Source organism: Excalfactoria chinensis, chromosome 8 (genome assembly GCF_039878825.1).
Source record: "Excalfactoria chinensis isolate bCotChi1 chromosome 8, bCotChi1.hap2, whole genome shotgun sequence".
NCBI lineage: Eukaryota > Metazoa > Chordata > Aves > Galliformes > Phasianidae > Excalfactoria > Excalfactoria chinensis.
In genome coordinates this window covers 17708197-17722347 of record NC_092832.1, presented here as the reverse complement: position 1 = coordinate 17722347, position 14151 = coordinate 17708197, and the positions used below count along the sequence as shown (strand labels likewise).

The 14151-nt window shown below is 38.9% G+C and overlaps 1 protein-coding gene across 1 annotated transcript in view; it reads left to right on the top strand.

Annotated features, from left to right (window-relative positions):
• The window catches only part of AK5 (adenylate kinase 5), an 82521-nt gene extending 69169 nt beyond the window's left edge, over positions 1 to 13352 (top strand). The window contains exons 12-14 of the mRNA XM_072343655.1: positions 909 to 1025; positions 4043 to 4231; positions 11974 to 13352. Coding sequence (XP_072199756.1) covers positions 909 to 1025; positions 4043 to 4231; positions 11974 to 12078 — 411 coding nt within the window. The 3' untranslated portion in view covers positions 12079 to 13352. The remainder of the gene's footprint in view (positions 1 to 908; positions 1026 to 4042; positions 4232 to 11973) is intronic.
• Positions 13353 to 14151: the final 799 nt, after the last annotated feature.

The following is a 14151-nucleotide window of genomic DNA, read 5'->3' as shown; positions in this document are numbered from 1 at the left end:
TAAGAGATGATTCCTACTAAAGGAAAAGGAATCTGCAACTTGAGAGAGAATCTTCCTCATTGCCAGATATGTGACACTTGTTTCCTCCTTCTGTGCCTGGAGCAATTTACATTTGAGTTCCATACACGACATAAATGAATCATGAAGTACAGTGAGACAGATGCTGTGCTATGCATTGCAAAATGTAAGAATAAGTACAGGAAACAGAAACTTTATGTACATTTTATAGCTTCGCATTTCAGATTCAGAGCTGGTCCTACTAGCAGCTATTCTAATTTACAATACCTGCAGTGGCTCCCTGCGGAGCTGGCTGACATCCCAGAGCAGCTGGATTGCAGTTTAGTGGAGACCACGAAGACGGTGTTGTTCTCAGCTGGACTTGACTTTTACATGGCAGGTCTGCAGCCTGAACTCTTGATGGGTCTTCAGCGAGTGCAGTTAGATTGTGGAGTGTGTTTACTAATGAAAGGGAAGTGCTGCTCAGGGGAAACGAAAAGGTATGCTGAGGCTTGATTTTGATTGCTTTGCTCCTCAGTGTGATTGATCAGATGGGGTCTCTTAACACTTTCCATGTATATAACAATGACATAGCAAATGCAATTCAATTAGAAAATGTAGCAGTGCCAGCAAAGTTTTGCAGATTCTAAAATTAATTTTGAAACTACAAAATATCCCCAGCTATTTAGAGGATACTGTGGATGTATCCTCTTTGGAAGAAGGATAGGTTGCAGTGCTAGGATTGCAAAACATGAGCAGGTACCGAAGAAAAACACTTGCAATCACAGGATGTGGTTTTAGCAAGTCAGAACAGGGTTGATTCTCAAGGGCATAAGTCAGTGTAGCAAATAAAGATACCAGCTATTCTTATTAATCAATTAATCAAGTAACTCCCTTTCTTTCCTATGCAGGGTATTGTCTTAGAGCTACTGAAAGAAGCCATGATCACCAATTTAGGAGACACAAAAGGATTTCTGATTGATGGCTACCCCCGTGAGCTGAAAGAAGCAGAAGAGTTTGAGAGCAAGGTGAATGTGCAGTTGTAATTCTGTTACTACTCCTGTTAAGATACGACTATACTTCAGGTGCTGCTTGGGAAACCACCTTCAATTGATTGCCAAAGGGGACTTGTAAAGAGCCAGTCCAACAAAGAATAGTTTTGATGCTGATCACAACACCAATACAGTGACTAGGGCTTTTGAACTTGCCTACAGAAGTAAAGCCTCATTTCAAGTAGATGTAATAAAAACAAAAACAAAGAACAATTGCCATGTAGTGGAAATTACGTTTTTTAGCATCTGTTTTCTACTTCTACTGGTTGGGGGCTACTCTTCTTGTGAAAGGCACATGAAGGTCTGTGTCACCACAGCTAATTTCTCACTATTGAGTGACCTCTGCTAAAGCTTGCTGCCACTTTGAATCAGCAAACGCTGATAAAGTTCTCATGATGAGTAACAGGCAACAGCCATAGAAAGAGTGTTTTGCAAGTGGCTGTGTGGCAGTTCAGAGAGTTATTGATTTCCTCAGTATGTGCAAAGACTTAGAAATCTCAGCTGTCCATTTTTAAATCTGCAGAAAATACTCTATACAAGCCTCCTGAATGAATCATCCATTTTCTTCTCAAAAATATCTGCTTTATTGAACTGACTACCAGTTCCAGTAGACACTGGGACGTAGCAAAAGATCTCGTAGTCCTAAACCGCCTTTGATATTTTCAGTAAAATACAAAGACCCCAAAGTTTTATTGTTGCATGTGCTGTCATACCTGTTGTGAAGCAGTGCATTCACTTCAGCCTTCACAAGCTAAATTTGCCTGCTCAGAAAGTCTATGAAGTTTTTTAAAATGAGTCATTATTGAGATAATGCTGTGCAGTTCTTTCTGAAGAGTGGTCAGAAACTCTTCCTACACTGCAATTGAATGACATTAGTTGGAGCATAAGGCTTTATATATTAATGGTGTCGAAGTGCATATGAATAATGCTGCATATCTGCATGATGTACAAAAAGCATTTTAATTATTAACAAAGAGATATTCTATTTAGAAGACTTTGGAAATAGTGCTTCTACTTAAAAGCTTGACAGCTGTAACTAGAATTATCTACACAGAAAGAGCTTTTTCTCTCATAAGTTCTGCCCAGTGCCTTTCTAAGAAATAGATGATTTTGTTTTACTGTCTATAATTCTAGATAAGCAAAAGTTTGCAATCCTTTGTTTTCTCCTCAATCTTTCTATTATTTGTGAGAAGAAGAAAACAGTATTAAAATACAAGTTCCACATTACCAGGTCAAGTAGCTTCTTTAAAAAAAAAAAATAGTGATAAAAATAGCTATAAATTCAATAGGGCCATTACTTCTACCCTGTGCAGTTTTTAACACTTAAGAATGATGTTTCTGTAATGTGTTGAAATCAAGAGAATACGAGTATTGAAACCTTTATGAGAACCACATGGGTTTTTCAACAGCAAAATCAGTCTCAAATCAGTCAAACAAGATATTATTGTTCCTCATTTATACCATTATAAATCAGACAAGATCATAGAATTCCTTATGAGGAGTCAGGGGGAAATAAATTTCCACCAATTAGACAGAAAGGCATTAGTTGAAATCATTGATTAAGCCCACATCTCTTTTTAACTTCTTGATTCCAATCTCTGCACTGCTAAAACTGCCTTGCTCACTTTTTAAATCCCCAAACCCAACAGTGCAGCTCATGCTAATGGAATTAATGTTGTCTGAGCTGTGTGGAAAAAAAATGCTTGGAAAAAAGCCTGTCATTGAACTGTCCAAAATAAACCCTTCGATTCAGCTGTCTCTTAGAAAGACATTATGGTAGTAAAAGGTCAACGCAATCCAGCTATCTCCAGTCAGATCCAAACATGAAATATTTACCTACAGAATATTTATTCTTCTATGAAATGCAAACTGGGGCAGTGACAATGATTTCCATGCATCAGTAATTGAGATTTACTTTGCTGTAACCATGGAAAAAACACGAATTTCTAATGGTCATTAGTGGGAAGAACAGTCATTTTTTCTAATTACTTCTGTCTCAGTTTTTCCTGATAAGATGTTCTCCTGTCCCTGCTGGAAGGAGTGAGAAAAAGCCTGAGAGCATAATTGAAGTCTTCAGCACATAACTGCACAGAAGAATTATTACGTGACTTATCTCCAATCCTAGAACACCTTTGTTTTACTTGTTAGAGTGGAGTTTATCGCTGCACACTCAGGCCATCAGTTGTTGCTCAGATAAAACCTTGTGTCAGACAGAGCTGTGCCTGAGCAGGGCATGTCAGAGTGTACTGCAAGATTTATTCTAAATGATATCCATATTTTTCATCAGCTTAGAGAAAGAATGATAGAGATTTGTGTTCAGAGCTTTTGGCTGTCTCCTAAAATATTATCAGGAATGTATTGTTCTTTCCTGCAAGTTGTTTTTCATCCATGAAGTACTGAAGTATATACTATCAAATGTGAATAGAGACAGTTACTTACTAGCTTTGCCAAGGCCTGAGAATAAAAATAAATCAATCTTTACTTATGTTATTTATGTCGAAAAAGGCAGACTTTCTTTCCGGATGAGTCTGACAGTAGCCATAAAACACTAAGTGGTCGGCTTCTCATCCAATTTGGAAATGATTCAGCAATTTGAAAATGCAAAGCAAGATATCAAATCCCAATACAACCATACAAATCAAATACAGTCAGAATACCCTGAGTTGGAAGGGACTCTTAAAGATCACGGAGTCCAACTCCTGCCCATGAGTCAAACAATTGCATATAATGAACATATTGATGAGCTTCAAGACAAGCAGCTAGAATTTTCAGATCATATCTCTGTTTCTTTGCATGCGTACAGCCCAATCAAGTATTGATCCTGAGAAGTAAGATCTCTAAATGCTTCTACAATAAGAGATGTTAATAAGCATTATTTCTGCCTTCACAAGTAATTTACTAATAATTTTCAAGTCTCTTTTGGTAGAATTTCCAAATAAAATAGGTCTTGCCAGACCACTGGTTTGAATACTTATTTTTTTCTTTGTTTCTAGATTGGGGAACCAAAACTCGTGTTCTGTCTGGACTGCTCTGCAGAAAGCATGAATAGTCGCTTTTCGATGAGAAATCAGACCAGCCAGCACTTTGATAGTGCTGAAACCATCAAGGAAAGAATTGAAGGCTATTGCCAAGCAGCACAGCCTCTGGCTGCATACTATGAGAGAAAAACACAGCTATGCAAGGTAAATTGATTGAAACTTTGAATTAGTTATTAATTATTGCTTCTGCCTTCCGTTGTATAAGCAATATTCAGGAAACACTGGCACACCATTTATGAACTGTATTAGTTTTTGCACTTTGATCTCACCTTCCACCTCCGTGGGTCGTTTGCAATTTCTGCAACCTTCTGAGTTCCGTGGTACAACTTGAGAGAATAAAAACACAGCTTCATCCTGAATCCAACGATGCATCCGGAATCACTGCCTCATCTGTATAGAAGCTCTTACTTAATGCTGAAAGCTTTTCTTTAGGTATTAGGATTTGTTTCTCTATAAAGGCTTTCATGATTAGGTTGCAAGATTATGTTTAATCTAAAGTCCCTCAGTTACATTTACACAACTGACAGTGTATATCCTGAAGTAAAACAGCCACGCACACAAGAAATACCTTTCAGCTGGAATAAATGACGTAGTTATATTAATTTCAGTTAATTACTTCAGTTTATGCTGCTGAGAATGTGATATTTAAAGCATTTTTATATTCTCTAATCAATACTTTGCAGAGGAGCAAGAAAGCTTACGTCAGTGCAATTAACTGATGGATATGTTGGCACATCTGTAATCTCATTTATATGGGAAGTCTACATTTATTTTTATATATTTCCCTTCTCCATCACGGCAAACTGTCCCTTATGATCAACTGGAGAAAACTTGTTCTGCTGATTCTTCTTGTCCTGAAATGTGTAGCAGCCAAAAATACTTCTTGAAATATTATGGAAGCTTTTTTTTCCAGAGGATGTAGCAAATCTGCAAATCACCAATCCCAACCCATACTTCTGCTGTATGTTCCTCCTTTATATCTTATGCAATCTATGCAACGACAAAACGCGCAGTCTTTTAAGTTCATGCTCATTAGTTCCACAAGGGACTTGTCTAGTCTATGGGTTAGAACTGGATGTGTGCTTTGTATTTTTATCATTACTTTTGTGGGAAGTGACATCGTGTGTTTGCATGTCAAAAAGTAATCATGCTTTGCCTGAACAGTGCATACACTGTTTTTTCTTACAGTGTCTGCACACTGTCTGTAGTTCCTTCTGATGAATGCAGGTGTTTAGCATACTTCCATCCTCTGAGTGGAACTGTTGGGTATGAAAGCTCTGTCAAATCAGCTTTATAAACACCACTATGTAAAACATCCTCTTAAGGTTGAAAAATGTGTTCTATTTTCTTGAACACAGATACTCCATACAGAAATGTCCACCTCATTCCCTTTTTACTAAACTGAAAAATACACATCTGCTATCAAAGATGTGCATCCAGTTTAAATGTAAGTAGAGAGAGCTCCCCCATACACCAAAGCCTTATGATGTGGACAATAACATGTTCAGCTATTTATCAGCACTGGTAAAACACTGCAAAAATATTCAGCTTCTAAAATCAGTCCTCCCATATTATTCTTGTACCCCTCAGAAAGAATCACATAGAGGCCAGCAGCTCTGGTACGTGTGCAGCAAGGAGTGGAAGTCAGTGTAGCTTACATACAAGACACATTTAACACTTTATTGTTTATGGAAAAGGAATGTGATTTTTTTTAACCTAGTGTAAGTGATCTTAGACTAGATATAGGAAAAAGTTTTCTACAATTAGGGTGTTAAGGCATTGGAACAGATTTCCCAGAGATATGGTGGAAGCCCTGTCCTTGGAGACACTCAGACCAGGCTCACTGCACCTGATCAAGCTGTAGATATCCCTGCTCACTGCAGAGGAGTTGGTCTGAATGGCCTTTAAAGATCCCATCCAACTCAAATGATACTATGATTTTATGATTCTATGTTGAACACTCGTGGGAATCCATTCTGCAGTTTAATTTCCACATGTAGTCAAAGTCAAGAAGTAGGTACAAGCACTTACTCACACTGTGCAGCTGACTTCATTAACTATTCTGGTTCAGATACTCCTCACCAGGAGTATATTGTTAGAATAACTAAAAAAAAATAAAAAATAAATGAATTCAATTTTGCAAATGTAGCAAATATTGTGAAACAAAGCAATTTTCTTCTAGAAGGAATGCCTGTATAAGAAATCCTGCGTGATAATTTTTGTGGATAAGAGATTCCAGATAGTTTACTTGTACAGTCTGACTTGGTCAGTCACACAACTCAAACACTGTGTGCGGTATAATGGTATCGTTCCACTGCCCTGCCTTCGTGTAGGGCCTATGTGAGCGGTGTGTCCCTGGAGATTTCAGTCAAGGTCTTTCTTAGGGAGGAAAGACTAGAGTGGATGTTGAGATTTTTAGAGGAATCTTAAGAACCTAAATCCCACCTGACTGCCATTGAAATTCAGCATCAGCCTTTTTCAGCCACCTTACTGCAACGTGTGACGAAGCACAGTAATAATTCTAAATGAAGTGGTGTTCTTTTGTCAGAATTGTTAAATAGATTTAATTAACAAGAAAATTGCTCTGGCATATTGGTATGATTTGGTTGCTCCATTTGAAGTATATTTAGAGTTGGGCAGTTTTCCATGGATTGGTGGTATGTGGCACATAGCAATGGTGGTATGTGTTTAACTTCTATCCAAGTTAAATTAAACACATACCACAAGTTGAATCCAGCCTAGAAGTTTTCAGTCCTGAAACAGGCAGGAAATTATATATGCAAATGTAAAATTCAGACCTGGGCATAAGGCCAGTAAAGGGTTTGACGTGGAAATTAAAGGCTTGTTATGCACTCAGTGGAGAAGCTGGTTTGTTGTGCTGCATCAAGGTGTGCTTGAGACCACGCTGTCAAATTAGCTTGCTCATTCTTAGCATGCAAAATGGTCTTACGTATGAGTGGCAGGAGCCTCCTCAACCCACTGGAGACAGAAAAATTCAGGTCTGGCTGAGCTTTGTCTGCAGTCTGCTGTCTCTTCGCTCTATTTACGTGGAAAAGACAAAGGTATGTGGTTGCAACAGCATTCTCATTTTAAGCAATGAGAATTTTATGGCATTCTCTAAACCCAGAGTTACTGTGCGTTGATGCACAATGAATAACTAATCTGATACATGGGAATGGAGCATTTTTCCATTCTGCTGATCTCTGAACAAGAACGGTGACAGGACAAAGCTACCACAAGATCAGAACTGTTTCAAATTTCCCTTTGACCGAGATTACCTGTCAGCGTTTCTACACAGCAGTGCAAGTACAAGATCTGCACCTTTGTATGTAGATGAAATACCTGTGAACCTGTCATAGGTTATTCATAGGAATAGGTTATTCATAGGAATAAACACTGGTGGGTATTCCAGCCGCTCATCGCAGACCTGCAGTCTGACTCAGGATGTATTTACAAGAAAAGGGGGAACTGACAAAATAGAGGGCAAAGAATGACAGTGTCCTCTGCACCCTTTTCTGCCGAGGCATCAAGATTCTAAATCACCTTCTGGAAGGCAAAGTAGTTGTCACTATGAGTTAGGATATTTTCAATTAATTTAAAAACTAATCACGTTTAGGAGATATAGCTAGTTTTTCATAATTGCTTTTATGGTCAGTTACAGAACATCCACCTGCTGCTAATGACATGTAGATGCTTTTTAACAAGGAGCTTGCTGGGAATCTGAGTGCTGAAAGCACTGCTCACAAAAACAACAGTTGCAAGCTACCTAATTCTGTGGGAAGCAGATGTTTCAGATGAATGAACTGTATTATGACGGCTGTAGTAAGCAGGTAGATGTTGTTGTTTTAAAATTTATTTCTCAGTAACTTCAAAGGCAGCTGGACAGAAAAGTGTGTCTGAAAATTTAGTAGGCATGTACTTGTGCTTTAACATGCCTAGATTTAAATATCTTTGAATGTATGGCCCTCTGTCAATTGAGAAGAAAGGAAATAAGATGATTGCTTTTAATGTTTGACTCATACTTCAAAGCTTTTTTCAAGTGACAGTAGGTAGGAGGGTAATAAGTAATACAGGAGAGCGATGCTTTACTAGTCAAGCAAGACAAGACTGATCCTATGTACCTTACATCAAAATAGGTGTCTTAGATACAAGTTCCCAATTCAAGCAGTCATCTGAGGAAAAGAAATATTACTGTAAGAAATAAGCAATCCCCACAGCAGGTTTTCAAGGATGTCCAAAATCCTTAATTATTTCAGACTGCACAACACTGTAGATGCACTGTAAATCAAAACGCATTCCCTTTTCTCCTCTTTGTCATTGTCAGTATTTTTCTTATTTCCTTTTTCTTCATTTTTCCCCTTTCTCTTTTTCTTCTTTTTCTCCTTTTCTCCTCCTTCCTTGTGATGTTGTTACAGTGTTGTTACAGTGTTGGGTTTTTGCTCTTTCTAAAATGAGGTGAATTTTCATACTGGTTAAGTAGAAATCATTCGATTCTGTCACAAACATTTCATAACCCTTATGAAACAAACACAGCTGTTAGCAGATGGCCACACTGAATCAGCCAGCACCCACCACCTCATCATCTTCCATTTCTGTACCTTCTCATGCTAATGTTTCCTATCAGAAGTTTCCATAGGGAGGGGCAAATGTGAAAATTGCCCTTTAGAGAGGAGATGATCAATGGTCATAGTGACAGTAGGTATTTAATTTAGTTCCATCTTTTGAAGGGTTGCCAAAGTCATTAACCCTAGCAGATAAGTACTCGAGGAACAAAAGGAACATGCATTTCTTTGTCACTCCCCTTGGTGGTTTGACCCATTAGATGAGAAATCAGTGTGGAAAAGTACATCAGAAACATCAGTAGTAGTTATAGATAATAGATAGACGTAAGTTGACCCCAAGCACAAATCGGGGCAGCAGCATGTCTCCCCTGGATTTCTTACTTAATGACAAAGATAAAAATGTTAGCAACAACACAGCTGACCTTGACTAACTGCAACAAGAAGCTTCTAACCACTGAGTTTATTCTAGACTTGGTCTGACTGTGTGACAACCACAGTCCTCAGGCAGTCTCTTCTCAGTGGCAGTATATGTGTAGGGTTCTAGACTCCCAAATCTTCAATAAGTGGAGATTTGATGGCAGCAAGAAGCTTGTAAGAAGCTGATTTTAATCCTAGAATGAGCAACACTGTATTATGAAGATGATTATTTCAGTCATTTCATATAAGCACATTACATTGTTAGATATCAGAAGTCATCTAGAGCCATATTGACATTTCAGAACAAGAAGCACTATATAAAACTGTCTACATCTTGCTTTTAACATAAGAACATGGCCTTGACCAACTTTGAAAACAGTCCTAGTTCATGAGTTGTCTTATAATTCGAAGAATAGAGTTTTCTCCCCTGGAGCTGCAGAGTGCCATTGATGCTGTACTGGCTGTGAATTAGCACCACATTAAGTTACTTTTGTGCTACAACGTTGCATTAGCTTTATGAATTGGACCTTTGTTATTTGGGAAGCCATCACAGGAAGCACCAGGCTGTCATTAGTCAAACTTGTCCATATTCTACTGTGACTGTCAGGAAGGCAGAATTTCAGTCAGTCATAAGAGGGCAGCAATTTCCAAGCTCATAAACCTCATTCTTCCCCACAGCTGCTTAGACCTAGACCTGAGTATCAATCCCGGTTCTAGAAAAGGGCACTGAGACACCTGTGGCAAGGCAGCTGCACTGATAAGGCTAAATTGGTTATTTAATTCAGCTGCACTTACAGAATAAAGATCAAAAAATAAACCAACATATTAAGAGAGGAAAGGATGGATATATTAATCAAATATTCATACATACATTTATATACATAAATGTAAGCGTATATAGAAATTTTATGTATATATATAAATGAGAGTATTTGATAATCTATATAAGCTTAGACATATATAAGTGAAATATCACATTTAGTACTAAACACTTTTCTGTGTTTTCCTTCACTATCTGAGCTGTTTAGGAAAAGGAGCCACCAACTGCTCTCAACAGGCTGGCACGCACCCTGCAGCTCCAGCACAGATAACCATTCCTTGCAGGAGCTGTAGAGAATATGTTTGCATTTTTTACTGCCTCGGGCTCAGAGCTGTCTGTTCAAGGCAGCATTCACACAGTGCTGTTTAATTCCCTGCAAGCCACAGCCCCATTATGTCAGGTTTCTGGGAGGAATCAGAGGAAGAGGAGGGCAGCCGTTTCCACGGACGTGGCAATAACATCTTGAAGAATGCCTGCCTGATGTACCAGTTATCAAACCATAATCCCACTCTCTTCATCCACCTGTATGGCAGTTACGTTTTGCTGTGCTACACAGGCATGACTGAGCCGCTCATCTCAGGAACAAAGTATCTGCCCAGGCTGACCTGGTTAGACTGGCAGGGAACAGGCTGTCTGCCATCAGGTTCACACTGCCCTCAGAGGATTAGTCTCACCTGGTTGTCATCAGACCAGAAGCATGTAGGCTGAGTGCAGACAGGCTATAGAGGAGCTGGCTGCAGGACAACACTGTGTCTGAGGGGGATTTCACTGCCTATTTCAAAAATACTCTCCTTGGAGTTTGAAGTTCCTTTTCCTCTGCAAAACATAAAGGTGGCAGAAGTGGGCCGGAATGTTCTCTTCAAACACAACAGTTGTCTGGCATCCTAGTCAGCACCTTGGAGATAAAAACGCAGCACACAGCTCAGAAAAACAGGTTTCAGGAAACTTGTCGTGGATCTACAGAATGTGCAAATTATGGCACGCATGGAACACCACGCACAGCAAAGCAGAGGGGAAACAAAATTTGGGGGACAGAATTGCCAGATCCTCACCAGGGAGGAACTGTTCCATCTGGGAGGAACTGAACACCCACTGGGTGCAATGGGCTTCATGTGCACATCCAGCAGGAAAGCTGCTTCTGCCACTATGATGAAGGCAACAGTTCACCATCCCCAGGTACTAATTACTTGTATAGGATGGGCATGAAACTCGTTGCTCCAAAATCCTGATGCAATGCTATGTTTTGTAGGTAGCTCTCACGGTTAACCCGCGACAGTAGCACACAGAAGCATTAATGGCTGCAAGCGATGTTCCCTGTCATGACAGTGCAGCACACTGTTCCTCCATACAGAATAACCATTTTGCCTTGTTTTTGTTAGACTCAGTTCACAAGAAAATAACATCAATGTCCTGGAGAACTTCAAATCAAAACAGAATCTTTTCATTATAAAAAAAATCACAACACAAACATTTTCAACAAAAGTTGTGGGCATTCAACAAATCATGTGCTGCTGCAAAACATGCCCTAAGGCCAAAGAGAACCAGCATCAATTCAGCAAACTTAAAAATACAAGGACCCAGAAACAGATCCACAGGCAGCTCGCTGTCCTTGGGTCAGACGCAGCATTTCACACTCTGACGCTTAGACAACAAGAAATAAATTAACAAGTCAATGCTATTCATTTAATTAATGGTAGAGTTTCACAGTTATTCAGGTTCTTTTGGAGGATGTTACATGTAAAAATAGTTTCCGATGATCTTTGGAAGTTTTCTGTATATCAAAGGTGTTATTTTACTTTAAGATGAGTACTCTGGATCAAGAGCTTAACCTCCCTCATTTGATCAATGCACTTTGCTCCAGACAAGAGAACCTTTAGATTTTTCTCACGTCCATCTGTACAACTGGTCGCTGATTTTTATGGATGTTGTTCCTCTACAGCGTTTATAACATGAAACAGAACTTCTCTTTTATACTGCACCTGTTTCGTAGTTGTTGGTTTTTTTAGTTAGTTTGTATTTCCTTTGTGTTGTGTTAAGATAATCCTTTATAACTAAATCAAAACCATTGCTTTGTGTCTTCTTGACAGGTTGATGCAGAAGGAACAGCAGAAGATGTTTTTCTGGAAGTCTGCAAGGCAATTGACTCTTTAATGCAAAAGGAAGAAGCAGCATTTTCAGCAGAAACGCAGTAGCAGAGCACACAGCTTCACGTGAGCACGTGGCAGCCATGAATAACACGCTCCTCAAAGCAATACTGCTTTCTTGGGAGGTTATCTGGAATTTGTGCATGTGGTATGTTATTTTGGACGAAATCTTCTCCTCTGTTCAGACAACACACTTAATAGGAAGCGGCCTGTATGCTGAGTCGCACTAAGAGCCGTACGTTTCATTGGTTGTTTGCTCTTCACGGGCTAAAAGCAGCATGGTGAACAGCGCTCGGGTTTGTATTTCATCATCTTGTGTGATTGGAAGTCAAGACACGTTGCCTGATCAGCAGTGAGCTCTTCAACCACATTACTCACCGTATTGTACATCAAGAGCAGTGCATACAATTCTCCCATTGGTTATTACTTTAATTAACAGTGTTAAATTTTTGTGGTATCACTTAGCTTGTTATTGGTTTCTAGTGACTGAAATCTGTTCTCTGTTCCATCCTGCTGTAAGACAGCTGGAATTAGTCAAGCTAGATGCTTAAATGCAGTTTCCAGACATCCCCAGAACACTGTTACAACAGGAGGAGGAAAAGAAATAATGAAAGTGAAGATATAACTGACTATGGCGTCAGTCTGTTGATCCACTGCCACAGAGCAGACACCATGTTTGAGACAGACCCATCTTCTGTGAGAAACCGCAGGGTGCTATGAGTGATGGCTTCCTAATTTTGTAGGCTGAGTTGAAAATAATGCCTGCATAGCATCACTCAATGTGCAATTGGGTTAATATTCACAATAACAAGAGTTTTCAATATATTGAAGTCTACATATTAAGCTGACCATGAACCAGTGTATGAAGATGCTCTTAATCTACAAAAAGATTACACATGCAAAATTCAGCTCGTCATCTGTTGTCCTGTATTGATATTGCCAAACCTCTGAAAATGACAAAAGAGGGGTAAAAAAATAATAGTAATTCGGGGATCAAGGATTATTTGATTCATATTGCTTGCTTTTTTAGTAGGCTATATCCATAATATGTGCAAAAAAACCAAACCTGTAAATATCCTGTCATACTTCCATTAACTGAAATATTGTAGCATTTCTTTGGTTTAACTGATAGCTAAAATAAAAGCTCATTTGACTTTCTTTTAAGATTGCATCCTCTGACCGGACCTGCTGGCCATGCTCAGTTGAAGCGGGTTGCATGACTGCTCTCTCTGTCAAAGTTGTACTCGATGCGGCAGATTTGTATTTTTAAAGTCACTTTTCTTGTAACGAGGACATAATACAAATAAAACATACAAAAATGAGAAGTGATCATTTGTTATAATTTATGTGGGTTTAATCCTTTCAAAAGCACGGTACATAACTTGAAAATATAGCTCAAATTAGCATGCTTACAAAGTATGTCCTTTTTCCACTCAGGGCAGGTTCTTCTGTTTTCTTTCGTTTCCTCGCACTTGCCCTGTAAATGCTAATTCAATTATTTTTCAAAGCAGTGTGTTAGATATGTTCTTATCCTTCACATCCAGGATGTTCCTCCTTCCCTGGGTCCTTTTATAGACTACATTTTACCTCTGATGCTCTAGGAAGTGCTTTTCCAGCTCCAGAACAGAGGCATTACGTGACCAGTAACATCTGCAGTACAACAGCTTTAAGCAAGTGACTTTCATAATTCATCAGTTGGAAAAAGGCAGGTTTTTCTACACCGAGCCTCGAAGCACCAGCAGCTGTATTGTGCAGTACTTAAGACAAAGAAGATTAAAAAATCTGCAGTTACCCTGAAGCTGCAAATTCATCTGGGTAGATTTTTGGAGTAATTTTTTTTTGTTACTTGTAATGACAACACAGGTTGAAACATGTGGAGCATATCATCATTGCCAGGACAGGAATAAAAGCAAGAATCAGCTGCTCATTAGAAAATAAATAAATACGAAGATTATTTAATATACAATTTCAATTTAATTCTTCTTTCTGCTTTTTCTGGTATTTTCTGTGGGAAAAACCCCCCAAAGATTCCCATGCTCGATCGGGCATATGCACGTTAGAAATCTACTTGCATTTGCCCATAACGTATGCAAGAGAAATAGCTGTATACACATGCATATG